Below are 27,572 nucleotides of genomic sequence, written 5' to 3'. Positions count from 1 at the left end.
CCACCACTGATAGCAAGTTACCTTTTTTACAAACAATTAAAGCACAATCAAACTACATACCCCAAAGCACTGCAGCAACACCCTCTTTTTGTCGAAGTTTGTCTCCCTCTCCAGATAGTGACCTACAGACGTTAACACACTCAGTCGTATGTTCTTGTTGACGTACAGCGAGGTGTTCTGGACTTCCTCAAGTGCCAACAGTATCACCACTGCAGTGCTGACCACCTGCTCCAGCACTGTGGCCACAGGTGGAGTCATCAGCCCCTCCACCCTGTACCTCAGACTCTCCACCCAGCAGCGCAGCATAATCTGCAGGGCCATGATCTGGCTGGCCCCCGGCTGGCAGGCGGAGGTGAAGTCAGCAGAGCAGCTCCAGTTGAACTGACTCACCAGGCTTTTGGCCAGGCAAAAAGTAGGCGGTGCGGTGGTGCTGCTGTTATTCTTAGGAGTGGTGTAGTTGGTGTAGGTGATACACATTCTGCCCACCCATACACTAGATGGCTCCCGGGACAGCAAAGAGAGAAGACCAGCATTAGGGCAGATGGAGGAGACAAAGCTGGTCTGGTCCTGCTCCCAGCAGAGAGTCAGGAGCGCTGCGTCTGGAAGAGACGTGCTCCAGCTGGCGTACAGGCACTGCTCTGCAGGCTTGAACCCAGGCAGGACTGTTCCTGGAGCTATCCCTGTTACTGAATGGTTGGCACAGTGCTGTATTAACCAGGTGTTGTCCTGGTTGGCCAACAGGTTCTGGAGTATCGTGGCATTGGTGCAGACTTTGGACGTGAAGTTAAGTTTGTCGATCTCAGCACAGAGAGCCAGCACAGTCATGTCCACGATGATGGGACGGGTCCACTCAGAGTACCTGCACATCTAAAGAAAAGATTAGGGTGGATGCAAGATCAGAATACAAAGTCTGTACCACTGAGTTGATTTAAAATAACCTTTACACTTCACATGTGTCACATTCTTTCACATAGTTTCACCTTTTGCAGATGAAAAACATCAATTTTGTTTGCATATTAAAGCCTCTTCTACTTTTCAGGACAGTGTGCTGGCAATATGAAATGGGACTTTTTTTTTTTATTTATTTTGTGCATGCAAGTTGATTAGACTATGGATATACAAATAGACAGGTAAGATACACACCTGTGGACACACTGTAATTTCCTCCATTTCCTTTATGTATGTGCAGGATGATGTAAGCCATTGGTTTTGAAAGTTTTTTAACAGCTTTTTCAACACAGACGCCTTGCAGCAGACATTCTCCCGAAAAGCAAGCTGGTCATGCTGCCAACAGAGGCCGATTACTGAATCATCCACCTCCCGCTCTCCCCAGGTCTGGTATTCGCACCAGCCAACGATGTCGAAGATCTCAGTCGGCTCGGTGGGTAGAACGGTGAGAGATGAGTTGCAGTGAGCTTCAAGCCAGGCATTTTCTTTATTGCGCAGCAGGCTGTTCAGAAACGTTTTGTTAGAGCAAACCTCTCTGATGAAAGCAATGTTATCTTGGAGGATGCACTGCGACAAAACCTCAATGGTGATCTGCATCACATCATGCCACTCTGAGTAACGACAAGAATCTAACATCAATGGACCCATCTCTGGGAATTGTGGTGCAGGGGGCAGGCTTGTGCAGTTAGGCATGAACGGTCCATTGTCAGGGTTGGAAAATAGAAAAATGAAGAATCCAGTGTGCTCACAGATGATTTGGGTCAGCCTGGGCCGGTCCAAGCTAAAGCAGAACTCCAGTAAGGGCGGGTCCACCACGACTGAGGACTGCTCGATCCAACTCTCATAGACGCAGAACTGACTCACCAAGTACCCAGGCTCTGCAGAGGAGTTGGCACAGTATCCATACAGCCAGATGTTCATCTTGTCTGAGAGCAGCTTCCTCATCAACAAAGCATTGTTACACACCTGCTTCACAAACGCCTCACGTTCGTTATCGCTGCACAGGGACACCAGGACAGCGTCCACCATCCCAGTCTCAAACCAGTTGTCAAAGTTGCAGGCGAGCAATTTGAGGTTGGAGGCATCTCTGACTACTCGATGAGGTGCAGATGGAGAAGGAAGGGCAGTCTCAGAGGGAGGGTTGGCGGCACGGGGAGGCTGGGCGTCCCCAAAGCTGCAGTCCGATGACCGGCTGAGAAGTGGAGATGCCAGTGTTTGAATAACATAACATGTGTTGCTCCACACCTGCTCTATCTGGGTAGGGCTGAGGGAGCTTAGCGCCTGACAAAATGTGAGCACAGATGTGGATCCCGCTCTGGACCCCGTGAGGATGTCGGCACACAGCGTGTCGTTGAGCCTGGCCAGGTTGTGGCGATCACATTTTAGCAGGATTTCCTGGTTGTTATTGGTGTTGTCGTTTGTCTCTGAGGCGCTGCGTTGGAAGGAGACGCTGGGAGGGTTCTGGCACTCTGATCCTGGATATGTGCACAGAGACTGCTCTGGAGCCAGGAAGGTTTCCATGAGGATGTCAATGATGGAGGTACCGAAGGACCAGGTCACATTGTTGTTTATTCCCCTAAAAAAGAAAAACTGAAACTTAAGAATTTATATTGATTCTTTCTAAACAAGATTTTCTAAATTGAATACAGGTAGCTACTTTGGCTTATATGTATTATACTTCTCTGTGAAATCAAGGGAAATGTAATGGACTCCACCAACATAAAGAATAGTTTTGTTTTCCTTATTTATTATAAAAGGGACTACAAACGCATTTCATTGTGTTGTAAATAAACCATGATGAGTATAACAGAATTTGAGACTCAATGATTGATGTTTCTTGCGAAAATGAGCCTTGTGAATTGCAATCTTATATTATGCCTTGCATTTTCTAGTCTTTTAATTTATTTTTTTATCAAAGAAACGTATATTTTCTAACATGTTTGGTTATTGTTTGCCTTAGAAAGAGCTCAAATGTTGAATCGCTCACAGTAGAACTTCACCATCAAAAAAGTAATGTGTGTATGTACTACTCGTGCATGAGATGGTAGTGGCAGAATATTTTTGTTATAGAAAAACATAATAAATAGGTTTTTGGCAAAAGATTGCTGAATAGTGCCTACTAGTGGTAAAAGCTTCACATGGTGGTTTTAATAATGAAAGGTTCTGACTTTTTGACTTACCACAAAATAAGCTGCTTGAGATCTCCTGCAGAACAATGGGAAAACAAGTTGGTTAACATTAAGAAGTTAAAATAAAGTGTTTTTCATACTGCAACACTTTAAATGTTTTACCTTGCTCACAGACCTCTGTTCCGTCTAATGACGGTATTCTTATTCCAAACTGTAAAGCTATTTTAATATAGTCCATTGGTATTTGCAGTAACGATGCCATGGACTTTGAGACATAGGTCACAGCTGCATCCACGAGGCCACTCACAGAACTTATCAAATTCCCAGAGAGAGGGACACTTGACAGTATATTTATGAATGTTTGCTGGAAACCGTTTAATGCTGCCGTTGTTGTTTCCCCCATCCTGATGTAGGCCCCCATGAAGCTGTTTGACTCTCCGTCGCTGCTCAGTGGAGAGCATGTCTGGGATCTGAGGGACGACACAAACGTCAGCAGGGGCTTCCCCAACTCCAGAGTCACGGTCTTTGTTAGTTCTGCCTGGAGGCCACAGTCCTTTTTCCCCGACAGTAGACACACTAACATCTTGGGAAGGTCATCCATGAACTGTTCTCCCAGCAGGGGTTGAAATACAGACAATAAGTTACTCAGAGCCCCATAATATGCATTAAGGTCAAAACCCTCTCCCATTAAAGAGACCCCGAGGCTGCGGGCGTTTGCATTTTCACTGGACAAAGAGTGGATTTGATTAATAACTTTCCGGATGTCTTCCTCTAATTTGGTGTCTTCGTCAGGTGTCTGGTCGGACTGTCTTTGTATTGATTTGGGTTGTGAAAACACCTGCTGGACATCACATATGATCCCTGTAGATTTAAAGAAAGAAAGAAAAGGAAAAAGAATTGTTTTTGAGCCGACAGTGAAAAAAGGGACATTTACTCTTTTGTATTGTGAAAATGTGCAACATCAAGAATCAATGGTTGAAAACTCAGATACACCAATTTATCTAATTTACTTTCTGTTAAAAAAAACATAAACATTCTTGATTTGAGAAAAAAACAAAACATTTACCAGACATTTACTATGTACATTGTGAGGGTGTAAGAATTTCAGTCTTACACAAGCACATATTCTCATTTGTGTTAATAAAGCTATATTAACAATTTATACTAATAATTTAACTTTTTCATTATTAATATCACCTAATTTTGCCCTCAGATGAAACGTTTGCTATTTTTTTACAGAAAAAAGCCAGTAATCTTTCTGAAATGTAATGTACTTACCAAACAGGATGCACAGCATGCATGCAGCTGGTGTCGACCACATTGTAATAGCTCTCATGCAAAAAGGTGCAAGCAGGCGTCCAGTCCAGATTATAATGGTAAAAACAACAACTTTGCTTTATCCTGTAGAGATCTTCAGCTGAGGAAGAACCAGATTGAGAAAAGGCTTCATGTTGGTAAACTATACAGAGTTCAACAAGTCGTCGCTCATCCTTCAAACTTCATCTTTTCCCAGCAGGCCACTGTGCTCTCTGGAGCTCCTCACCTCTGCTTCTACCTGCAACTCTACCCCAGCTCTGAAACGGCGTAATTAAGGACACCGGTAAAGGGAAAAAGGTAGGTGCGAAATGAGGGCTGTGAAATGCAGAAGGGATTTCAGTAAGAAGCCTGGCCATCGGTGCTGAATTATTAATGGAGTGTGTTGATTAAGTCGTGCATCTGAAACCCGAGCCCTGTCAGAGGAGCGAGAAGACTCCGGGCTGACAGCTGGAGGATTTTTAAAGACATCTGCTGCAAAATACTACTGCGGACTACAGCTCCCAATGATGGTGGTCATTCAGACGGTTAAAGAGCATTTGGTCATTCAAACAAAAATATTTTAGAAATGTTTTGAACAACCCTGTAAAAAAGTATACATAATCGTATCAAATCAACTTAACTACAAGGTAGTCAATTATTTTTAAATGGGCTCCTACATAATGATGTATTTTAAAGGTTTCCTATATTGCCTTATTGTCTTCAAATGGAAAACTCATTCAAGTTTTAATAAATCACATTTAAACATTAAATTAAAATCCCTTAAATCTACAATTTAGAGATTAAATAAAATCATCTAAATCACAGAGTCCAATTAAAATACACCAAAACTCTAATATCAAATAGTTAAATCATTGAAGGAAAGTTAATGGAAGGAGTTAAGATAAAAGGCTAATCTGGAAAAGGGTATTATTATAAACTATTTCTATTTGGACTAGTTATTTGGCAAATATGAAGTGAAGATAAACAAGGCACTATGAAGCCTGTGAAATGCAAAGTGAACAATTAGCGACATTAAAATAAATAACTAAACTTTTGTAGGCCTTTTAATGCTACTACAATTCATATAGTGGTGCCATTTCTGTTGGCAAAAAATGAGGAAATCCATCTCTTAATAAGCATAGTTGGTGCAACAGGACCCCACACTTAAACCATTGTGAATGAATGAATTGTCCCCTATATTCAGACAGTTAAGAGAAATAAAAACAAAGAGCATGCAAGAGGTTTTTAACTTTAAAACTTTCTTTCAAATTCAATGTAACTGTATATACACTTTACAATAGCATAAAGCCTGACGGCGTACAAAGATGTCTTAAAACATTTTAAATACATCTTCAGCACAAATAGCAATTGTTGCAAGTAAAATGGCTTAACAGATATTGGAAGAAAAAAAAATCATTAACACAATTGCTCTTTTCTGCAGAAAAAGTGCCATGATTAAAATTTAATTTAGGACTTTCCCACAAAGCAAGCGGTTTTCTCTACATGCTAAGTTTAACAGTTCAGTGACATTGCGCTAAACTAAACATACAGATATTTGTAAGAAAAAAGAAAACACTCCATCTGATGTAAAGTTAAATCTTCATTAATACATTTAAAAAGTAGATATGACATGCCTTTTGAAATCAAAAATACAAAAGATTTTCCTTACTTTAAGGATTTTTTTAAACATGAAGCTGCATGTATTGTACAACACTCAGTGTACAATAAACTGGTAATGCACGTTAAAATGAGCTGAGTGAGAAGTATCAAACGCCCCCCCCCGCCCGCACAAACAACTGATCGTACACAGGGTCTCACCGAGGGGACGGCATCGCACTCTCTACGCGAGGCTTGCATTCTGAAAGATGGCAGTCAGGATAGGGAGAGCTGAGGGTGGGGGGGGGGGGCTAACTTTAGGGGACTTCAAGACATGTTTCCTCTTCCTGCATATTGTTCTCGCCTCCTCTGCAACGTGTGAACGGCAGAGCCATGCTGCCATCCCTTGTTCTAGTTGATGAGGGGTGAAGAAAACAAGGATTTCAGAAAGACACTTAAGACTTCACCCCATGTACAATTTACATTCATAGTCCGGACATGTTTACTCACGCAAACACCATTGTGCCCTGTAACAAATGTTACTTCAGTACAAACTCATTCTTATTTCTGGAGAAGGAAAACTAAAAAAAAGGTGGAGAAAGGCGAATAATGGACAGATGGAAACCATCTGTGAGCAGAAGCTGCATTCAGTGAGGGCTCAGTACGATTCCCCCGGTAAATGTTCTCATGGGGGGGGGGGGGGGGGGGGATAATCACAGTACACAACAAATACAGCACACTGAAAATAACAGGGGAGGGGGGCCGAGTGTCTGCAGAACTTTGAGGTCTGATTGTCTCTTTCTATCTGGGGGGGAGGGGGGGTATAATGGAGGAATCGTATGGCACTGTACAGGCAACCAATCCAAACACTCACATCTGCTTTAACTTAAAAAAAGGTTCAACAATGCATGCCAATTTGTCACAGAAATTCAAGTTAACTCGAGTGTTTGGGCAATGTCCGTCATGTTGGGCTATCCATCTTTACCTCTGAGGTTTAGTCAGGATGCCAACAAAACATCTGCATGTCGGAATACTGTTTGTCTCAATATTAAATAAATAAAGTTGAGAAACAGAGTGTCTGAGTGTCCAGGCTGATGTCAGGCAGAAACACATTCATATAGTTACCATTCTTAAACACAATGCTTTAAACTGCACTAAACAGAAAACTGAAAAAAGGGAACTTAAAAAGTACAAAGTAAAAAAATGAAACATCTGGAGGAACAGCCAAGGAAGCTGTTGAACAGTATGTTGCTGGTACAGCGTCCGGCCTTAGATATGAACAGACTTTCTGACACACAGAGATGTGCTACATTAGTCATAATGCTACTGAAAACACATTACAACTCAAAGAAACCGAGCTCTGATTTTAGCCAGAAAACTTGATTAGGAGAAAAATACAATACTGGTTATAGACAAATCAAATACTATTATCAAAGAAAGATTAACGCTGATCATTTTGAAAATGAATGCCCTCAAACCTTTACAATATGTCAGATTTACAGGTAAGTAGATTCTTAATCCTAACATTTAATTAAAGAGCCTTGTTGTGACCACAGTGGAGCAAACACATTGATTTAAACCTCTATTTGTTAAAAGAGAACAAACTATACTTAAAAGTCCATTTAGTTTGACTATGCAGTGGACTGTCATTAATACGCACCCATGTTCTCCTAATAGAAAAAAAGGCTTACAATAAAAACGTACACAACCCCTTTTAAAACATCATATCTTACAAACAGAAGTAAAACACTTTGAAACGCTATCTTTTTTTTTTTAAACAATGAAACACCAGTTTTACCAGAAAAAAACTGCAACCAACAATAGAAACTTGACTCAGCTACGGAGGAATGCATATGATTTTAAAGGCTACAGATCGTAGGTTTGTCAAACACCAAGTCAGTGTGTGTGGCCCGGAGTAAACATACACACATGCACAGATTGATTTTCAGGCCAGTCATTCCTGCTGAAAATGAGCGTGGTTATTTGTCAGCGTCAACAGCGTGAGCACCAGTGGGTTGGTTTGGGTTCAAGGACTCGGGTCGGGGGGGAGTTCCTCTTTACCAAGTGGCTTTTTTAAATCCACTAAACCAGCACCAAGACCTCAGAGAGTTTAGTGGAGGAGATATCAGCTCCACAGCTGCAGTCAAAAGAGGAAATAGCCTCGGCTTGTTCATAGCGTGTGTAGTTTCATCTATACATTTAGAAAATGTCCCCCGGACCTTTAAAAAGGTTCCTCTTTTCTCAAGTTTAAAAAAAAAGCAACAGTGGATTTAAAAACGAAAAAATGCTAAAAAAATCTTAACAGTTATGGCAATGTTGTAGTTTGTAATCCAAAGAAGGCCTTTGTACACGCACGTTGTTTTCAGTCTTTTCTTGTTGTCCCGTTCTGAGAGACTGGTCGGATCAGTCTGGGGGCAACAAGTCGTGAAGCCGGAACCTCTCTCGGACGTGCGGACGCACATCTTCGTTCTGAAGGATCACAGGGGAGAGGACCATGAAAGGAGAAGAATAAAGAACAACTTAGATTCACTGACATGGTCAAATATGAATGTGATGTAGATTCTGATCAGTAGGACATCTTACCATCTCCACCAACTTCTCCAGGAAGGGCACCAGCTTCAGCAGCTCGTTGTCGTTCTTATCCATGAACCAGCTCTCTATGGGAATCCCATTGGACAGCTGACAGGATCAAGAGAGAGACATTTCCAGATTAAATTAGATTAAAGATCTATCGATTAGTGGTCAACTATTGAAATAATCAACAATTAACTGGTTCAAATCATTTTCTAAAGAAGGAAAAGTCAATGTTCTCTGCTTCCGGCTTCTTAAATGTGAATAGTTTCTCATTTCTTTATTCCTCCACGATAGACAACAGTAAATCTTTGTGTTTTAGTCAGATGAGATGTGGAGATGGTTATCTGTTAGTTACACAAAATATCTCTTTCAGTCGCAATGATAAGTCATCAACGTCATGTTGGCTTTGTGGTAATTAGAGCAGAACAGGCCAATCTCTGCAACAGATAACACATCCTGGGTTTTAGAAAGAGGGAAGGTAAAGGCAGCTCAGCAAGTCTCAACCAGGTGGGGATGTGTGAGATAAAAATCTAATCATTCATCTCCACCGAAGCACAGATTTTAACAACTAGAATCTATAAAAAGGGGAGGCGTGTGGCGCAGTGGTTTAGTGCGTTGGTGTTCAGATCAGGGGAGCACAGGTTCAAACCCCACTGAAGTCAGCATGTGTCCTTGAGACACTTCACCCCAAATTGCTCCTGTGGAGATTGCCCACAGTATTGAGTAAGTAAGTCGCTTTGGATAAAAGCGTCTAACAAGTAACATGTAATAAAAGGTTTGTTGTGACCAGCTGTTTTTGTGTAGAAGCTTAATGCTGTTATTTGAATACTGATCAGTTATTTATAATCATGAAATTATAATGTAGGTTTCAGCCAGCATTAAGCTTTTTCATTACAAAAATTAAAGCTAAGTTCTGGTTTTAATGCAGTCCTCATCGTCTATTATTTTCCTTTGTTCGACTTTGGTGACAATGGCAGATACTCGTCAGTAACCAGAGAACGCAGAACCTCTAGTGTTTTATTTGTTTAAGTGTTCACCTGATATGCAAAGGCTTGCGGTGAATTGTCGATGATGATGGTCTTTGACAGATCTCTGCCCAGGATGTTGAGGTCCTTGATGTAGTTTCCCTGGACACAGACACAATGCTCCCGAAACAACCGGTGTCTACAGTTACAGTAGAGAGAGAGAAAGATCAATCAGTGACAAGGTCAAAGCTATCAATAATTCAGAAAACCACAACACTGACACCTCAACGGCAGCACATGCCAACCCCGGCTCATTCAGCCTGCATCAAGCTTTCAGTTAGGTGTGCAGTTATATAACAGAATATAAAAACACACCGTACCTCACAAGCTGCTTTTTAGGATCCAGGATGTTGAGCAGTTTGTCTGCATAGACCTTTTTAGAGGCTGTGAAAAGGATGATCTAGGAAAGGAAGAAAGTCAATTATAAAAAAGGTCACATATGTTTTAAATCTGATGCGTTTATAGGATTAATAACTCAATAGGAGTCGTCGGATTATAGTTACCTCATAGATTTGAGACATGCGTTCCAGAAACTCTCTAAAGAACGGCCTCAGGCGCACATACACCTGCACACAGCAAATAACAAGTAAGCAAATATGTATGATAAACACAGACACAGTTTATTGCAAGTCAAAATCCGTTAATAGGAATTGTCATTTTGGTGTGTCTATTGAATTTGACAGTTATCGAAGTGTATGACAAGTTTTTCTATTTTGCAAGTTTTTTTAAATTACATTTTATCCCCCTCTAGTGGCATCCTAAAGATAAACAGAGCGAGTGAACTTGCCTGGTAAATGACATCTTGAAAGAGGACAGGGAAGGTAAGTGCTGCGTCCTCCAGCTCATTTAAACTGCAGTGAACCAACGTCTCATCCTAACGGACACAACAGAGAGAATACAAGGAAACTTTAACAAAGTTTTAATAAACTTGAAAAACAAACAAATGTGTTTTTGTATAACTGACCAGGTCTAGGACCAGAGAGAATTCAGGCGTGCTGCGCGTCTTCAGAGGTAAGGCGGGCTTACGAGTGAGCTGCTCCTCGGTCAGTGGAGGCACGTGCTTGATGAAGAAATACCTACAAATCAAAAACATCACACAGACTTCATTAGTTACTGTGATCATTCATATTAATAGCAAACTATAACATGTGGAAAAACGTTGTCAGATCAAACATTGGGAGTTCTGCTGCTGGTTGTTTGGGGTTGTTGTGGGTGAAAGGGTCAGCTTGGAGCTCTGGATACATTTGACTTAATCATAGTCTGGACTTTGTCAAATCAAACAGCTCACCTTTTCCCCTTTGCTCATCCCTCTTGCTTGATGAAAAATCCCACGACCCCTTACTTTCCAAATATTGTTATTCTGTTTTTTTGTGAATTCTGTTCAATAGAGTGTGACTACACGACGAAACGTTTAAGACTGCAGTTGTTTACTTACGGGTCAAACACTTCCCAGTCTTCCTCATAGGTTGCCTCTTGAGGGACAGCGGCAGGAGGAGCGTCCACATATGTCATTTCTGGACTGGAGCCCGGAGCTGGAACCACAACACAAACCGAATGTTAAAAGAGCACGACGAGTAACAGGAATACAATAACGCAAGATACTATAACGTCAACATGAATTAAAACTCTATTTCAGAAACATCTGTTCTTAGCTGCCATATCTACCTGTGAGGGGTGGAAGGTCGGCGTCAGCACAGAGCTCTCCTTCCCCCTCTGTGGGAGTTAGCTCTGGGATGTGCTGAGGTCGCATAGGTGGAAGCTGTGATACACTGGAGTAGTAGTTGGTGGGGGCACACAGCTCCTGTGTGGATGTGGCTGTGCTGGTGGGCACCTCCACTGCCTGCTCTATGTCCAGCTGCTTGACGATCTCCTCTGCCTCCAATGCCTGGTCCGGAGAGTCTGAGCCAGAGGAGGCTGAAACACAAAAACACAATACTGAGTACCATCCTGACATAACTGATAATTGTGATATTATATCAATATTGTGATACGAGACAAGAGATGTTTGATATCATAACATTGGATTACATGTCTTTCCCTTGTTTAAAGGCAGTATTACAGTAAAGAGATATCATTTTCTAAATGTACCAGACTGTTCTATTATTTACCTTTACCCACTTAGTCATATACCCATCACAAATGATCATTCATCCATAAAATATATCCTTTAAATATCTTGTGAAAGCAACAATAGTCAACCCTATAATTATGAAGCAATAATAATAGAGATTTTGTATTTATTTTTAATCAGAAATACTGTGATATGACATTCTTACATATCTCTCTAACTGACACTGAATACATGGCCTGTCTGTAACATAAGCATGAAAACATTTGAGTACAGATAAACTTTAGGTTTGCGCATAATGCCTGTCATGAATCGAACAGGCTACCTTAGGGTCTGCTTACCATTTTTAGCTGGTGAGAAGAAGTTGAAAACAGGGGAGAAGATGGTCCCAAGAAGGGTGCTTCTGGGGGGGCTGGTGACTGGCAACTCAACGGCCGTCGTCTCCTCCAGACTGCCGTTGGGCTTCTCCTTACTCCTGTCATGATTGGTTGCCTCTGCAGAGGAGGAATTAAAATATGAGAGCGTTAACAGAGACAAGTGAAACATAAATACGAGGAAATCATAATTTTCTCTGATTGAGTGCCACTCACGTCCATTGAGGGAGCCTCTCCTGGCGATAGTCCTGCGGGGGGTGTTGGAGTCAGGGGTTGTGGAGGAGATCAGGTTATTGTCCACATCGCAGTGGAGGCGTGTCTTCTTGGCTGGGCTCTCCTGCTGCACCTTGAGAAGACAAACCTCATATTGTTAGATAGTTGTAATTAAATAAATAACAGGCATGGCTGTCTCCGGTGAAACAGACAGTGAGGGATATGTGCTGAAATCTGGTCACCAATCGTGTGTCAAAATCTCAAAATCGAACTGATGCTATTAACTATGGCTACCATCAACCAATCAAAAGTTCCCCAAAAACACGGTTTGCATTTTCAAACAGTGAGTGTTGCTTCTTCCTGTTTATAATTATAAACATCTGGCATGGTGTGACATACAATGAACCTGCATTTACACTATACTATTATTAACTATAGAGACCATTAGATAAATAGTCAAACATTTGTTTTATTCAGCTTGTTTATTATTTAACAATGAATAAAGAGACAATAAAGCATCAACAGCAATATGCCTAAATGATGACCTAATAAGCAGGGAGGACCATGAAATAAAAATTTCATTTAAAAACACTAAAAACTCCGATTCTCTATCCAGAGGAAAAGTCTGTTTTTGGTAGTTTACTTTTTCACTTGTTCCTGCACACTGACTGCGAGCAAGAAGCTAAAATTAGAACCGAGTCCGGGTTCTCAGACAAGCTGCTGCATTCCTCCAGACATTTCTCTGGAAACATGACACTATGTACCAAGAAACACGGTATTTAACTCAGCCACCAGGAGAACATGGTGCTAAATACAGTTTTAAAACAAAGTCCCAAAAAAGGCAGCACTTTTAAAACCAAACACAGCAACAAATATCCCCCAATGCTCCCAGAAAAAAACAGACACTCATATTTGCATTGAAGTCAATTTAAAAGCAGGGTCATTTGATGTTATCAGCGAGGTGGTTACCTTAACAGCATTTCCTCTGATGAACTTCTTGATGGTGGAGAAAATGCCCCTCCCTCCACTGGTGGGAGTAGGAGGATCCTCTTCTACCTCTGAATGCTTCCGCTTGGTACGAGACGGGCGGCTCTCCAGACTGGGGTTCGACTGCTGAGACGCCTTACGCATTCTCAGCCTCATTGTTTGAGCAGTCACATGTAAGGCTGTTTAAAAAAAAAAAGAAGAAAGTCAGAAACGGGGGAAAGAAAAAAGGAAACCACAATGACATTGCAGTCAAGGAAACACAGTTTCTCGGTCTCAACTGTTTGAGCTTCTAGAATTAATATTTCTGTGGAGTGTATCTATCAGTAGTGGTGGAATACTGGTGGATTTTCCTGCTAACATCTGGATGCACTCAAGATCCCATTTCACTTACATCACAGTGGATCACTGCAGCCACAGCTGGCTTTACTTCCATCCGTACAGTAAAAAAAAAAAAAAAAAAACATTGCCCAAAAACACACTACTACCCACACACACTTAAAATGAAATAGCTACATGGAAGACCTATGTTGAAGTCGAGAAACGAAAATACAGTCAATAGTGGAAGAATTGTGAACATGGACAACGTTGTTTTAAGATGAAATCTATCTAAAAAAGGGAATACGCTCCTTACTCACTAAAGCTGAGGGATTTATATCGGTCAACGGTGTCCTCAAGTGCATGCCGATGGAAAACTAAAAACAATTCACAGTGAACATGAATTGTCTGTCAGTCAAGCATGCCAGCCTCTTAAGGTTATGTAACAGCAGCTGGCTGAAAATGTGTCTGGACATATCAACAACCTGTCAGCTTCCCTAAACACACAATAGCACCCTCTCAATACATACTGTAAATCTAAAATACTGTAAATGTCCGTTACTACATCTGCTTTACATTTACAAAGGGGTGTATCCATGAACACACCAGAATTGTATGTACTGTGTGCATGCACAAATTCACATTAACCGCATCAGAATATATGGTAAAAGGCATGCAGTGAGTTGAACAATCTAAAAATTATTTTTTACATTTTCTTGTTTTAAAAAGAGATACACTGAAAATGCAAACAGTGCATGGTTGGTTCAAAACAAACCATTTCAAGGATATTTATTCATTGTGTTTTTATTACATTACATTACATTATTACACCAGTTGTCCTTAATCAGTATTTGTTTAAACTCCTCTTGATCACATTAGCTTTTGTAATTGTTTCATCAAAAGTTCAAATTGTAATTAATCAGACTCTTGTGTCAACAGATTTCTCTGGATGAGTCAAAACTGACAAATGTGGCAAACAGGTATCTGGTAATCTGATCAAATTAAAACAAACAACATCTACACATGTGTACAGAGGTTGATACTGGAAACACTAGAACATTGTGTATTATATGCACTGAATGTTACTCTTAGTCTTTTCTCTCCCATTTCCTGTTCGTACACATTGCTAATATCAGTATGTACTTAAGGTTTTCCTGTATTTGCAAAATAAAAATAACAGACTTGCTATTTTCAGCCTACTATATGCTTGCATGCACCAACAACAAGGCTGCTTAAAATCCACCTCTGTAGGATGTCATCCCCCAACGAAGCTCCATGTACACAGCTAGGTTGGTACGAGTAAGTGAGCGGGAAATAGGAACATGCCACCGTCACTGTATGAACGAGCTAGCGATGAGAAACAAACAGGGCCTCTTGTTGGACAACCCGTTACAGAAATTACTACGAGCTAAGATTGAAAGTGGCTAAACAATTCAGACCAACTTTAACTGGGAAAACAATGACATTGGTCCAGTTGCCTCATTCATACACACAAATCAGCGTTTGCACCAAAGCATTACGACTATCAAGATTTGCAGCTAATTGAGCAGCTAGCTCGATTAAGCTACACTACCTAAACTAAAGAGTCAGGAGTCATACATGTTCACAATAGACCTTTGTATACAAACAGTTTAATTTACCATCACCAGATTGCACAAGTGACATCTACAGGTAATGTGAGAGGTTAAAACAGCTCGGCACCAGGTAGCGGTTCAACAAGGCGAGCCCAAATAGGCTAACTTACCGTTAGCAAGCCAGTGCGGCATCCTAAATTGTTACAAATAATATTAATACTGTAACGAAAGTAAGATACATTAGTCGGCTCGCTTGTGTTTGGTTCGCTTCTGGGGTTGACTCGACTGTCTACTGGAGATATTTACAGGGTCAAGCTTAGATTTATTTGGGAACTCGTCAGACATCATTAATCAAAACAGCTAACTGACATTGTAACCAAATTATCTTTTGAATACCGTCGACGTAATCTTGAGCCAATGCTGCAGTCGTGGGGCGTTATTCATAAATTGTGGTACACAAACATGCCTAACTCAACACCCTTTAAAAAAATAGGATAAGACTGTGTTGGCTAACTGACGTTAGCACAGCTCAGTTGTGGAATGCCATTGGACTGCGTTAGCCTCCACGAAGCTAACCAACCCTGACGCTCCGTCCGGTTACCTTACTGTTAGTTTGTTTTAACGGATTAAAAGAGTAATAGTTCATATTCTGACATCGCTATTCTTTGACGAATAACATTCATTTAAAAGAAGGAGTCCAAACTGAGATTTTGAGTCCGCCAGGAATATGTCAGTTCCGATGTAGGCCGTGTTTTAGCTTAGCTGTAGTTAGCTTAGCACCGCTAGCTTAGCGTTAGCCCTACATAGGCTTTTTGAAAAACTGCTTCGGGCTAACAGATGTACATAGGCAGGGAGGGAAACTATTTATCCTGTCGTTTGCCAACATTACACAAACCACAAGCCAAAAAGACAAATGATCGAACAAGGCTTAACGTTACCGACTTACTTTAAGTGATCCGCAGTGTCTGGCGATGAGAATTCAACACCGATTAACCATCACAACAGAAGCCGTGTTGTTTTCGTGCTCTCATCAGACTTTTTCTGTACATCTACTCAAGGACCGTCTCCGAAACGACAAATCGTTGTGTTACCAGGCGCCATTTCCCGCCTCTGCTCAGTCTCTCCAAGGCAGATACCCGTATGGGACACAGACACACCCCCTTACCTCTGAAAAACACCAGCCAGTCTGCAGCGAACGGAACACTACCACTCGCCTTTTCTTCTCACAGCTTTGATTTCACTGCCCGTCTGCATGCTAGTAAATGAATAATGTCAACAATCGATCGGATATTTATGGGTTTCTTGCTGAACATATCAACATGTGTTTTTATCATCAATGAACAAGAAAAGCGCATTACACTTATGAACTAAATATTCAGGTGCTAAACATCCACCTTTGCAATTAGAAAACAGCTGACCCAAATTACATAGCCGTATCACCTGAGTAATCCAATCACTACCGATGACAAACTCATTTCTACATCTCAATTGACTTTAAAGCAATATCACAAGGGAAAATGACACGAAGCATCAACTTTAATAAAATAAAATTACATTCAATGTGCCTTTCCATGAGAAATCACTTTTTTCTGGCTGCACAAACTGTTTTCATGTTCACAAATTTCCCTAAAAGGTGAGTAATTAGGTTTTCCTCAGTACAAATGGTAACAGTTGAACTACATTATGTACAAGAGACCTCATGAATGGAAGCATGTGTACAGTATGTCAGTACTATATGTGCTTGTTTAAACTTTGCACACTGGAGGATACTAACAACGCTCTAAGTATTGCTTAAGCATCAGTATTTTGCTCAGTTTGATTATTATTCAAAACAACTTTCATATGCATGCAATGGCATCATAAAAAAAACAGAACAAGGATCACTTTCAAGTGTCTGTCACAAAGAAACGTAATTGATTTAATAGGCCTTAAGCAAAGTCCTTGGCATTTGCAATGCATTCCCACTCTACAAACAAAAAAAAGATCTTCCATGTAAAATTCCCAAAATTATGTTAGAAAGGCAGAATGTCGTATTAGTCTCTTTGATAAACATCTCAGGTGAAGAGTTTGTTTTTATCAAGCAACAGCAACCTGAAAGAAACAGCAAAAACAAAACCCAGTTCAACCTTAGAAGTTCAGCTGTGGGCTCTTCCAGATCACTTTGTATGAACTATGGCAGTTATCAAATCACAAACTCAACAGTCAGTGTACAGTATATCATCCCTTCTGCCATAACTTAGAACCATTAGCAAATCACCATCTCCGGACAGTGCCATGATTTTTTTCTTTGTATTATAGTATGTTATTTAGAATTAATTCATTAGTTGCAATGTCTGTTTTTATGATAGTCTGTGACATTGAAGATGCATCCTATAAATTCTTAAACATATTGATGTTCAAACTGTTTCCTCAAGAACGTGTAGAAGACTGTCTGAATATTTGTAATGAGTTTCAGCTGAATGATTTCCCATTCAAAGAATGTCAATGGCTTGATGTCTTTTCCCATAATCCACAGCCCGGTCTCCTTGCATGTCTCTATCTTCATCATCTAGGAAAAAAGAAAGCAACACAAGCATTAGAGATGAAATAATAAACAATACACTTAACGAAGTGCTGAAACCATACTCCATTGTAAAATAAGATGCATAAAGCTAAGTGGATTATCTTAACAATGTCTTCCCTTTCAGTCCAATCACATCAATAGAATACAAACTTTAACTAATACAGTAAACATCCATAAAATAAATGGTCACATACAATGCACTTGGGTCACAAGTGTCAAGATTTATGTTTTCATTGTTTAGATGTACTTTATACAGTGGGTTTGAATTGAAACTCCCATAGATGACTTGCAACCCTTTTTGTACATGATTCAGCTGATTTTGCAACCATGCATTTATCTAAAATAAATATAAATCAGATATAACATGTAACAAGAATCATAGCCATTAAAGATAACAAATAGTATCCAAATGCAATCTAATTAAATAATAAAAATGTAATCTAAAAAGGCAATCAGAATGTTATGGTAGGAAACAATAACAACAAAAATAAAAGCATGGACATGCATTTCAATGTTTCAAGGAGAACACAGACACATTCACAAACACAGTGAGCTATATTTATCTACTGCTCTAGATGTGGGTCAGATGTGTGGTGGGCACAGACAGGTGGTATAGCTAAAAAGAAGCACAGGCAGGAGAGAAAAATACTAGATGGACATTGAATTGCTCTCACAGAACCACAAGTTTCCCTCTACATGGTGCTCAGATTGTACTGGGCTTACACAATAAACAATGTCTGCATACATGGCAGTTTTGTTGTTTAGGTCGTAATTCTTAAATATCTGGAGTTTATGACTGATTCATGGACCAAACTCAGGGTACTGTGAGCTACTCTAACTGTTGAGACAAATGCATGGGGCGGCAGCAGGAGAGGGGTGGAGGGAGGTAGCAAGGGAGGAATGGTGGATACACATCTGGACAGGCAGTCCGGTCCCCCGGCCTGGCTCACCTTGAACGTCTTCCTCCCCACCATCACCATCCTCTTCCTCATTGTAGGCCAGCTCGGCCTGCTTGTCGGCCTCATACTCACCAACGTTCCCATCATCCCCATTGTAGTCCGCTAGCTTAGAGCCGTGTTGCGGATCTACTGGGGACTCGTTCTCATCAAAGAACCGGCCTGCAGGAGGCAGAGAAGGGCCTCATCAGGAAGGGAGGGAAGCGGCGGCAGTTGTAGGAAGACAGCGAGGAATGGATGAAATATTGCATAATGAATGCATGAAGGAATAAGTGAACGCATGAAGAGGATGACAAAGATGAGGAGGTGCATGGACACAAGGTGAGTAAGAAGACAAGTGTTCCTGAAGAGTAAAGCAGAGTAAACCATGGACTAGAAAGCAGAGTGAGTGGAAACAAATGGGGTTCCCTTTGTAATGAGGGACTGTGTAAAGTCTAGAGAGTACCAAGCACTGATTGAGTTACTGATTGAACCATCTTTACGATGCAATCAATCACATACATATGCTGTAAATCCAATCTAATGTTTAATTTTGTTGGTACTGTGAGGAAGTGTGGATTCAACTCAAGGTAACAAGGTACAGCAAGTGTGATTTTTTTATTGAACTGCATTTATAGTGTGCAGATCTCCAAGAATAAAATAGAAAAAGATCGATTTGATACAGCTTCAGATACAGAAGCTGGTTTAAAATTTAAACTGTAATGGTTGGAAAATGATAATAGTTCTTATAATTTCCAAAACGTGATTCAAATGCTGTATAAATTGCCAAAAGTAGAAAAACTGATCATTAAATATGGACAAACAAAGAGTGTTTTGCCTTCTGATCTATAATGACACAGGCATCAGAGGCAGTTTGTGTTCCTCTCTGATTTCAGATGGCACCTCTGATCACGACAGGACTGGCAGGGACTCGAGATTCTCTGAGCCAGGCACTCTTTGAGCTGCGCCTGTCTAGTGAGCACCAGACACTGCCAAAAATGAGACATCTGGTGGGTGTCGCTGTTAATTTGTCATAACAGGATGCAAGTATAATGAAATCAGAGGCGGAAGATTAGAAGAAAAATAAAATGAACGTGTGAACTGAATGCAGTCAGTGTTTTAAGCAGCAGAGGTACAGAAGGTGAGGTGTAAGGGAGATGAAAGCATAGAGCATATGAAAACAGAGGAAGAGGAGGAGGAGGAGGGAGAGAAGGCAGCAGAGCAGAGCAGAAGCCAGGCAGCAGGAAAGGATCATCTGGGAGCCAGGTGTGTGTGATTTGTCTCCTCTCCTCTGCAACTGAGCCCTCTCTCCTCCCTGACAGAGCTCCTAGCCATTCTCAGACATGACTTACATGACATGACTTACAACTGACTTTCATGAAAATCTGTTATGTAGAAGTGGGGGTGGAACCAGTTAGTAATGGGCATAATTCACACAGACAGCATGACTCAAAGTTGTATTTCACCCTCTGCGTTGGCACACATCACAGAGAGCTGGGAGGCAGCAGCTAAGCACAAAGGCATAGCTAACAGAAATGTACAGTTCCTTGTGTATTGCATTTCTCCCATACCTTTCAAATAAAAAATAACTTCTCTCCAACCCCGAATTCCCTTGCAAATGATTTTTCTTTTTGAAAGTGTGGAGGAGGAACTCACTTTGGCGGTGGCGCACCGGCTCTGCTGGAACCTGGTCTTTGGTGTGGTGAGGCTGGAGGGGGTTGGGCACCTGCACTGGGTTAGGAGGCAGAGGGATCCCCTTCAAGTGTTCGCTGTCCCCTTTGACATTATCAGGAGCTGACAATAAGAAACACGGTTAGGATTTGCTGTGCGGACGATCTGTTGTAAACCACCACCTTACATGCTTTAACTAAATCTGAGCTACAGCACAGCTAGTTTCCCCCAATCAAGGGCAAACTATTGCCTGTTTTATAACCTGTCATTCATAAAACACAATGTAGCAAAACTACTCTATTTGTGTTCTTTAATATGGCACCTGAATTTTACACAAGACTGGGAAAAATCTATAAAAATGTACAAAGATAAAACCCGGACCTCGGCAGATACTCATATTAAATGACTCAGATCGGGGTCATGGGTAAAAAATGACATCTGTAATTAAAACCAATGATATAGATGTGACGCATTCTGTACCATGCATTTGTTTTTGCTGTTCTCCTAGTTCGTCTGCCTTGATGACAGCCTTGTTGTCCTCTTCAAACACTATGGGTTTGTCTGCCTGTTTGATGATACTGGGAATTTCAATCACTGCTCGAGCCTCCACTCGGTCCTGCTGCAGCCCGGGCTGATCCAGAGACAGGCCCTGGCCCCCGGGGCCATCAGCTGCCCCGACTCCAGGTCCCGCACCAGCTCCCACCACCATATCAGGGGCCTCATCGTGCTTCTGAGTGATGGCTGGCTTCTTCAAGGCTGTGGATCAATTGGGAGACAAAGTGTGAATCTTGGGAAATCAAATATACTTAAGATACCACACTTAGTGTCATACAATGGAGTGGACCCAGTTTTTGTTTCAATTTGACATTTTTCTTACCTGTAAACTACTTTTTAATTTGCTGATTCTTTCACATATTTCTTTGGAATAGTTTACCTGACGAATTTAGGACTAGAAAATTCACTGCACTTAATTTACTTTGAATGTTTTTGATTTTTTGAAATTATGTTTGTGTTATGTTATCTTATCATTAAAGCGTACAATTCTCCTTTATTTTTACCTTTATATGGTTTATTATTATTAAAATAGCTAAAAACTTAAACAATAATCTTAATTTATATTTTACTGCCTTAAAAATGTCCTCTTAAAAGAAGGCTTACCAAATTGCACATCGTCGATCTTTCCCACCTCACTGTCTTCAATACCAGGCATACCAGCATCACTGCCAGGCTTACCCATATCTTCTGTAACAGAGCACAGGGAATGGGACTTCAGTTATTCCTCATTAAATAGTTGCATAAAAAAAGGATTGCCAACCACAGGAAACAAACAGAGTGTGGGTATGATATCAACAAAATCAAAAAAGTACTACATTTATCTTGTAAGTGCAAAGGAATAAAAGGAAAATCAATAAACACAGTTTAAGCTTTGGTTGACACATCACTTCCTTTGTACCTTTTAAAACTGGACTGTCATGCCGGTGAGTGGCCACTGTATGGCGCTCTCCAACCATCGCCTCCCCGGGTGCTCCATCTGTGTGTCTTCCTGCCCCTGCACCCTTTTGGTCGTCCATTACACTCTGAATAATTAAATAAGGGAGCTTTAGATTGATGTACAGTTAGATATTATAAATGCTTCAGTGCTGAAGAGCAGAGGGCCACAGCCTTCCACCATTATGTCCCTTTCTTGATTGCTGATGTTTTATAAATACTAACCTGTCTAAGCTTGGATGTTTGTTCTTCCAGGGTCTTTTTTGTTTCTTCATTCTCTTCTTTCAGTTGTGCAATCTGACGCCCACACTGTAAACTAGCAAACAAATATTCATCGTTAGTTTTACACACATACTTTCACCAAATTATGAAAGTAATTTGTGCAAATAGCAGGGAAACACGTTTTTTCAAAACTGAGCAGAAATATATTTTCTAAATACATTTCTACAACCTTATGACACCCAATGTATAGTGTAGATCTGCCTTACAGAAACACACGTACAGTAAATAGTCAATTAAGATAACCAATTCATTATTATCAGCAAACTACATTGAATATTTCATCCAAAAACCAGCAACTTGTCATAGAAGTGGATAATAATAATAATAAGCACAAATTCAAGTGCTGTAGATATGTCAAAGGTTTTTTTATAAGTGAAAAAACACCCAAGGCAATCATTAAGGATGACATACAGATTTAACATACCTCTCATACTCCAGTTTCCTTTCCAAGGTAGTGCTATTTTTCTTCACTTCTCTGAGCTGCTCCTCCTGTTTTATGAACTCCTGCTTCAGCTCATTTAGCTGCTCTGTTTGCAGTCACACAAACACATATACACATTATTTTAGAGTGTTAAATAAAATATGTTTTCTGAAGACACCGATTTGGCATTGGATACTATAGTGCCCTCTGCTGGTCAGATAGAGCTAAAGTCTCACCTTTCTGCCTTTGTATTTCTGTCATTTGGGCTGTGACATCACTCTGCACCTTCATCTGTCAGAAGAGAGAACATGTGTTCAGAAGTCTAATCACCTAAAGGAGTGCTTCATAAACACTATTGCACCCTAAACTGGTAGAACAAAAGCTGAAAGGAGGTACCTGCTAAGCCATAGACGACTAAATGGTTCAACAGGTTCTATAATGATTAGACTATGCAGCAAGTAACACAGGAGAAAACAAAGAGGAACAGGTTTGTCTTGTTTATCTGTGTAACAAGACCTCACAGCACAAACAGATGGCACCACTGTGACAAGCAGTTACTGCTACAAGGCAATGTGCTTTTGTTTATCAAAATCAGGATGGGGTATTAGACTGTAATTAAAAGCCTGGGCGCCAATCTCATGTTGAGAAATACTTAGTAGAAAACAGCACAGAAATTGGTAGCACAAACTGGTTTGTGATCCTTTTTACTCGCTTCACTTACACTGAGAGAACAGAAACTAGAAACCCTGGTTCACTGTAATAAAAGCCAATACACTTGTCTAGCAAAGGCACCTTGAAAAGGAGTAGCTTTACTCTTCTCATTGTACTTGTATAATGATAATAAATGCTTCTAATCTAATCAAATACACGGCTGTATAAAGGCAAACAGTACGGGTGTTAAGAAGGGAAACAGAGGAGAGGAAAACTTGGACCTTGGACCTAAAGTCAAACACATGAGTATCAAACTATCCCGGTAGGTTTGAAAAAGTTTGAGTACGCCTTTGAAAAACTCAAAACCTGTGGTTATCTTGAATAATGGCCCCACTTTTATGTCACAATAGTGAAAGGTTTTATACCAGACACAAAGTATCAAAAGTCCACAAAATATTGCAGAATTTGTGATGTTAAAATAATTATTGTTCTGTCAAAAATACAGATGAACTTTGATGAGCATAAAGAGAGGAATCACCACAGAAAAGCAGTACATTCAGTCATATTAAGTTATAATTGCAGAAACAGAAGGCAATAAGGAAAGAGCTGCCAGTAAATACAGCATGAAGGTCAAGAGATGTTAAGACTAAAGCTTTCATCTGGCACTTCCTAAAAAGTCCTTAACAGCTTCCTGTACAGACAGACAACATGACCCGAATCTTTACAGACTGTATAAACTAAAGGGTTGGCATTATTCATTCCTGTATTTCCTGCATTAATCCAATGGGCACAAGGCTGTATTTGCTGTACTGTGTAGAGGCCATTCAAGACTCAACTGTCCCCGTTTTCTCTGCATTGCAGGCCTCTCACTGTATGTAATGAGGATCTGTGTTGAAACAGGGTTAGACTGTTGACAAAAGAAAGGAGTGGAACAACTGCAACTCAAACCCTACCCTTATCTTGATTACAGGAACATGGAACCGGATACTAAAGTTACTAACAAGAACCGAGGGAGCATAGGCTTCTCTTTATTCCACACGTCACCATCTTTACTCGCCTCAACAACAGGACAAAACCCAGTCTGGCTACATTTGTGTTAATCTCTTACACAAACAGTGCAACAGTGCCAAAACATTTAGCTGCCAAGAGGAGTTTGGTGTCACAAATGATGAATACACATTGGGAAAAGAAACATTCAGTGGTCAGTAAAAGATGTCAGTTTGAAGATGATTATACAGTGCCACATAACAAGAAGGATAACCGTTACAGGGCCGTTGTTTTGCGACGATTTGTTTTGGCAACAGAACATGGGAGTAGTCTCACAAACATTGTGTGACGGTTGGCAGGAAAAACCATTCGGAATCAAAAATGTCCCCATCAGACTGACAACATGCATGTGTCCCAATATAAGCAGCATCACTCAGAAAGTAACCAACTCCACTCTAAAAGACAGGAGGAATCTGATTACATGTGCTCAAGGACAGCTTGTCAGCAAAACAACCAATTGCTACTCATGGCCTTCCTCAAACCAAATACTCCGGCAGAGTACCTTGCAAATACACAAGCATTTATTGAGTTTACACATCACTCTTTATCAATGGGTAGCCATACATTTGTCTATTAGGATCCAACCTTTTCCACAATGAGTTTCTTCTCAAAATGTCTAAATTCTCCTGCTTTATGTCTATTGGATGAGGTATGACTATGACGCTACGCCACAAACAGGATTACCATAGGTTAAACAAATGTATGCTTGTCATGAGAAATAAGCATGTCAGACTGAATGCAAATTACAGGACCCCCCCTACCCCTCCATCTGTGCTCTAATTGTCTCCCAGGACAACTGGACACACACTGATGTTCAGAGGGTGCTGGGACACAAAACAGTGAATTGCTGGCTGGTCCACTAAACAGGGCAAAAGGTGGGAATATCCTTGTGGAGCAAACAAGCGTGCCAAACTTAGATACTATACAAATGGCTGAGAGGCGGTGAAACAACACCATTACACCTTTTCTTCAAACCTAAATGGGATAGATTTCCAAACACTTGAGAGAGATATGAGTTGTTGGTTTCTAAGGAAGGAGACATTTATGTAATATCTGAAACTTGGTACCATAGACTAATAGAGACACATCATTGCTTTCTTTAAAATGACTCCATCACCATGCCTCTTTAGAGTAGATTAAAATGATCCTCATCCATCATCAAATACAGACGTTTTCATTTACATGCTGCATCTGATAGAGATGGAAGATCACAGAAATATAATTTACCCCTAGTGTCTTGATGACATTTAGGTTATTGTAATGTTGTGATGTGAATTGAAATATAAACTTTTCCTTATTGCCTTACAGTTATGTGTTCTTTATTTACTGACTAGCTTAGTGTAATGAACAATAGCGCTGCTGTGTTTTTACAGCCCTATTAATGTTTAATCTAAGAAAGTATGCCTCCACCCCTAAATGAAATAGTGTAAGACAGCAGTATCATTGATAGAATGTAGCTAGGTAGTGCAATTACAATTTGGACATGACCTTAGTTTATTTAAGTATTTTATGTTGTATACTATGTTGTACTTCTACTCCAATACTTAATTATAGGTTTCAAGGACTTCTTCCACCACTGTTTCGACCAGTCATGCCCAAAATATAGACATACATTGATGCTAGATTCTAGTAAATATGGATGAAATGAATCCAGGGTTGGGATCAGACAATGTTACTATACCTTTTCATCAGTGCACTTTTTGATGAGAGTCTCCCGGGCCTGCAGCTTTCCCTCCAGGACGCTGTAGTCCACCTCCTTCTGGTCGATCTGCTTCCTGTGCGTCTCCACCTGCACCATCAGCTCCGAGTTGCGCTTCTCCAGCCGGCTCCGCGCCGCGTCCGTGCGCTTCACCTGCGTCTGCACCTCCAGCAGCTCGTCCAGCAAGTGGCCGTGCTTGTTGGACACTGTCCAGTAGTTGAAAGACAGTATGGCGATGATCACCATCAAGAAGATGAGGATGAAGGACGGGAGGCGGCCTCCCCGTCGGTTTGCACCAAACCCAACCATTTCAAAAACAAATTGTAACGATACTTCCGCCTGCAGACTCAGTGAGAGTAGTCTGTAAAACACATCCGTCTACGTGACATGCCGTGCTTATGCGGCAACCGCTCGGAAAAGCAAACACTACATAGACACACAGTCATGAAGGATCAAGACTTTTCACATATCTACTGTTTTGTTACACTCCTTCCTCCTTCTGCAAACACGCATCTTCTCTGTTAAGGGTCCAATGTCAGTGGGGAAGATGAAATACGCCCGCAGGGACGTGGCCTAGCTCAGCTGGCTCCGTTCAACACAGCAGACGACACTAGACGTGGACACTCGGCACCGTGGCAGTGAGGAGAGCAAACACTAATCAAACAGCTAGCTGGGTTAGCTGAAGCTCATCATTTTACGCTGCCCACTTGTAAACTGTAAGATGCATACGCTGAGGTTTGGAGCTCCTTTAATCACAGAATCGCCGTCAAATAGGACCGGTGATGATTGTCGGTACCGATATGACGTTAACGTTAGCTCCTATTGACGTTAACGCTGCTAACCGCTTTACACTAGCTAGCAACAACGGTTGATGCGAAAAAAAACATTAATTAGCGCCTGTCTCACACAAAAGTGTCGTCTCTTCTTGCGGAAGACGGGTGTAATCCTCGAAATATATTTAGCCAAATCCTGACAATCACTAAGGACACAGGCTTTGTATCAGACTCTCCACCTTTTGCTGCCTACCAAACATGATTTATGCGTTGTGTGAAGCTAGAAGCCATCCACCTGCGCAATTTCCGGTTTCTGCTACTAAATACATTTCAAAATAAAGGTCCTATGTAGCAGCCATGGTAGCAGCACAAAGGACGCGTGGCATAATTGGTCTGTTGATAGTAATGCTTTTATCTTTGACATATATGATCCAGTTTTTACACCGCAGCCTTAATGTGTACACTTTATTTTAAAACAAACTATTAACTTGAACCTGTGTTGTCGAAACAAAGGACTTTTCTGACAGAAAGGGCTTCTAATAGTTCTTTAGTTTGGTAGAGGTGGCTAAAGACCGGATGCACATGGCTGTCTGAAAGAACACCTTAAAGTTATAATGACATTAGGGTCCAGATTTGTGATTAGCAAGTATTGCGTTTCAGTCTAGAAAACTAAATGTTTTGTTATCATTGTCTGCTTAAAATAAATACTTGTAATTCATTCAAACGTGGGCCAGTGCACATACCTTACTATACCAGTTGATATTGGCTGAAAAAACTAAGCGTGTAAACACAAACAATTCCCTCCTGTTAACAAGAAATAAGTGATAACTAAATGTGGTTTCTCTTTGAGTGGCATTAAAAAGCATTATGCATTGATTACCTGGAATATTCAGGTGTGCCAATGCTATGTGATTTCAAACCGGACTATCTAGATTTTCTCCAC

At 40.8% G+C, this 27,572-nt stretch overlaps 2 protein-coding genes across 3 annotated transcripts; both read right to left on the bottom strand.

Moving 5' to 3' along the window:
• Positions 1 to 5,615: 5,615 nt before the first annotated feature.
• Positions 5,616 to 16,327, bottom strand: ctdspl2b (CTD (carboxy-terminal domain, RNA polymerase II, polypeptide A) small phosphatase like 2b). Its single transcript, XM_034116117.1, has 13 exons — positions 16,046 to 16,327; positions 13,193 to 13,389; positions 12,227 to 12,356; positions 11,978 to 12,130; positions 11,234 to 11,482; positions 11,004 to 11,100; positions 10,533 to 10,644; positions 10,356 to 10,442; positions 10,072 to 10,134; positions 9,889 to 9,968; positions 9,581 to 9,707; positions 8,553 to 8,648; positions 5,616 to 8,438 (listed from the first exon to the last, which is right to left on the bottom strand). The coding sequence occupies exons 2-13, from the start codon at positions 13,364 to 13,366 to the stop codon at positions 8,373 to 8,375; spliced, it is 1,434 nt and encodes a 477-aa protein (XP_033972008.1). The 5' UTR covers positions 13,367 to 13,389; positions 16,046 to 16,327; the 3' UTR covers positions 5,616 to 8,372.
• A 290-nt stretch (positions 16,328 to 16,617) lies between these two features.
• golm2 (golgi membrane protein 2) lies at positions 16,618 to 26,905 on the bottom strand. Of its 2 annotated transcripts, XM_034116114.1 has the most exons (10): positions 25,839 to 26,905; positions 22,696 to 22,750; positions 22,463 to 22,565; positions 21,982 to 22,072; positions 21,722 to 21,845; positions 21,427 to 21,510; positions 20,749 to 21,024; positions 20,254 to 20,391; positions 18,613 to 18,780; positions 16,618 to 17,647 (listed from the first exon to the last, which is right to left on the bottom strand). In XM_034116114.1, the coding sequence occupies exons 1-10, from the start codon at positions 26,163 to 26,165 to the stop codon at positions 17,571 to 17,573; spliced, it is 1,443 nt and encodes a 480-aa protein (XP_033972005.1). In that variant the 5' UTR covers positions 26,166 to 26,905; the 3' UTR covers positions 16,618 to 17,570. The 2 variants fall into 2 exon arrangements, with proteins under 2 accessions (XP_033972005.1, XP_033972006.1); XM_034116115.1 differs by lacking the exon at positions 18,613 to 18,780 and having other exon boundaries at positions 25,839 to 26,902.
• Positions 26,906 to 27,572: the final 667 nt, after the last annotated feature.

The sequence above is a fragment of the Trematomus bernacchii genome, unplaced genomic scaffold (assembly GCF_902827165.1).
Source record: "Trematomus bernacchii unplaced genomic scaffold, fTreBer1.1, whole genome shotgun sequence".
NCBI classification, from domain to species: Eukaryota; Metazoa; Chordata; class Actinopteri; order Perciformes; family Nototheniidae; genus Trematomus; species Trematomus bernacchii.
The sequence above is the reverse complement of the archived record's forward strand: the minus strand, read 5'-3'. Positions and strand labels throughout refer to the sequence as shown.

Excerpts from the sequence above, each read along its gene's own strand:
- ctdspl2b (XM_034116117.1), bottom strand. The coding sequence starts at position 13,366 with ATGAGGCTGAGAATGCGTAAGGCGTCTCAGCAGTCGAACCCCAGTCTG. Across the intron at positions 9,708-9,888 it reads CCTAAAAAGCAGCTTGTGAG|ACACCGGTTGTTTCGGGAGC; the intron begins GTACGGTGTGTT and ends CTGTAACTGTAG. Across the intron at positions 8,439-8,552 it reads TGGAGAAGTTGGTGGAGATG|AACGAAGATGTGCGTCCGCA; the intron begins GTAAGATGTCCT and ends GTGATCCTTCAG.
- golm2 (XM_034116114.1), bottom strand. The coding sequence starts at position 26,165 with ATGGTTGGGTTTGGTGCAAACCGACGGGGAGGCCGCCTCCCGTCCTTC. Across the intron at positions 21,846-21,981 it reads AAACATCCAAGCTTAGACAG|AGTGTAATGGACGACCAAAA; the intron begins GTTAGTATTTAT and ends TTAATTATTCAG. Across the intron at positions 21,511-21,721 it reads TGACAGTCCAGTTTTAAAAG|AAGATATGGGTAAGCCTGGC; the intron begins GTACAAAGGAAG and ends GCTCTGTTACAG.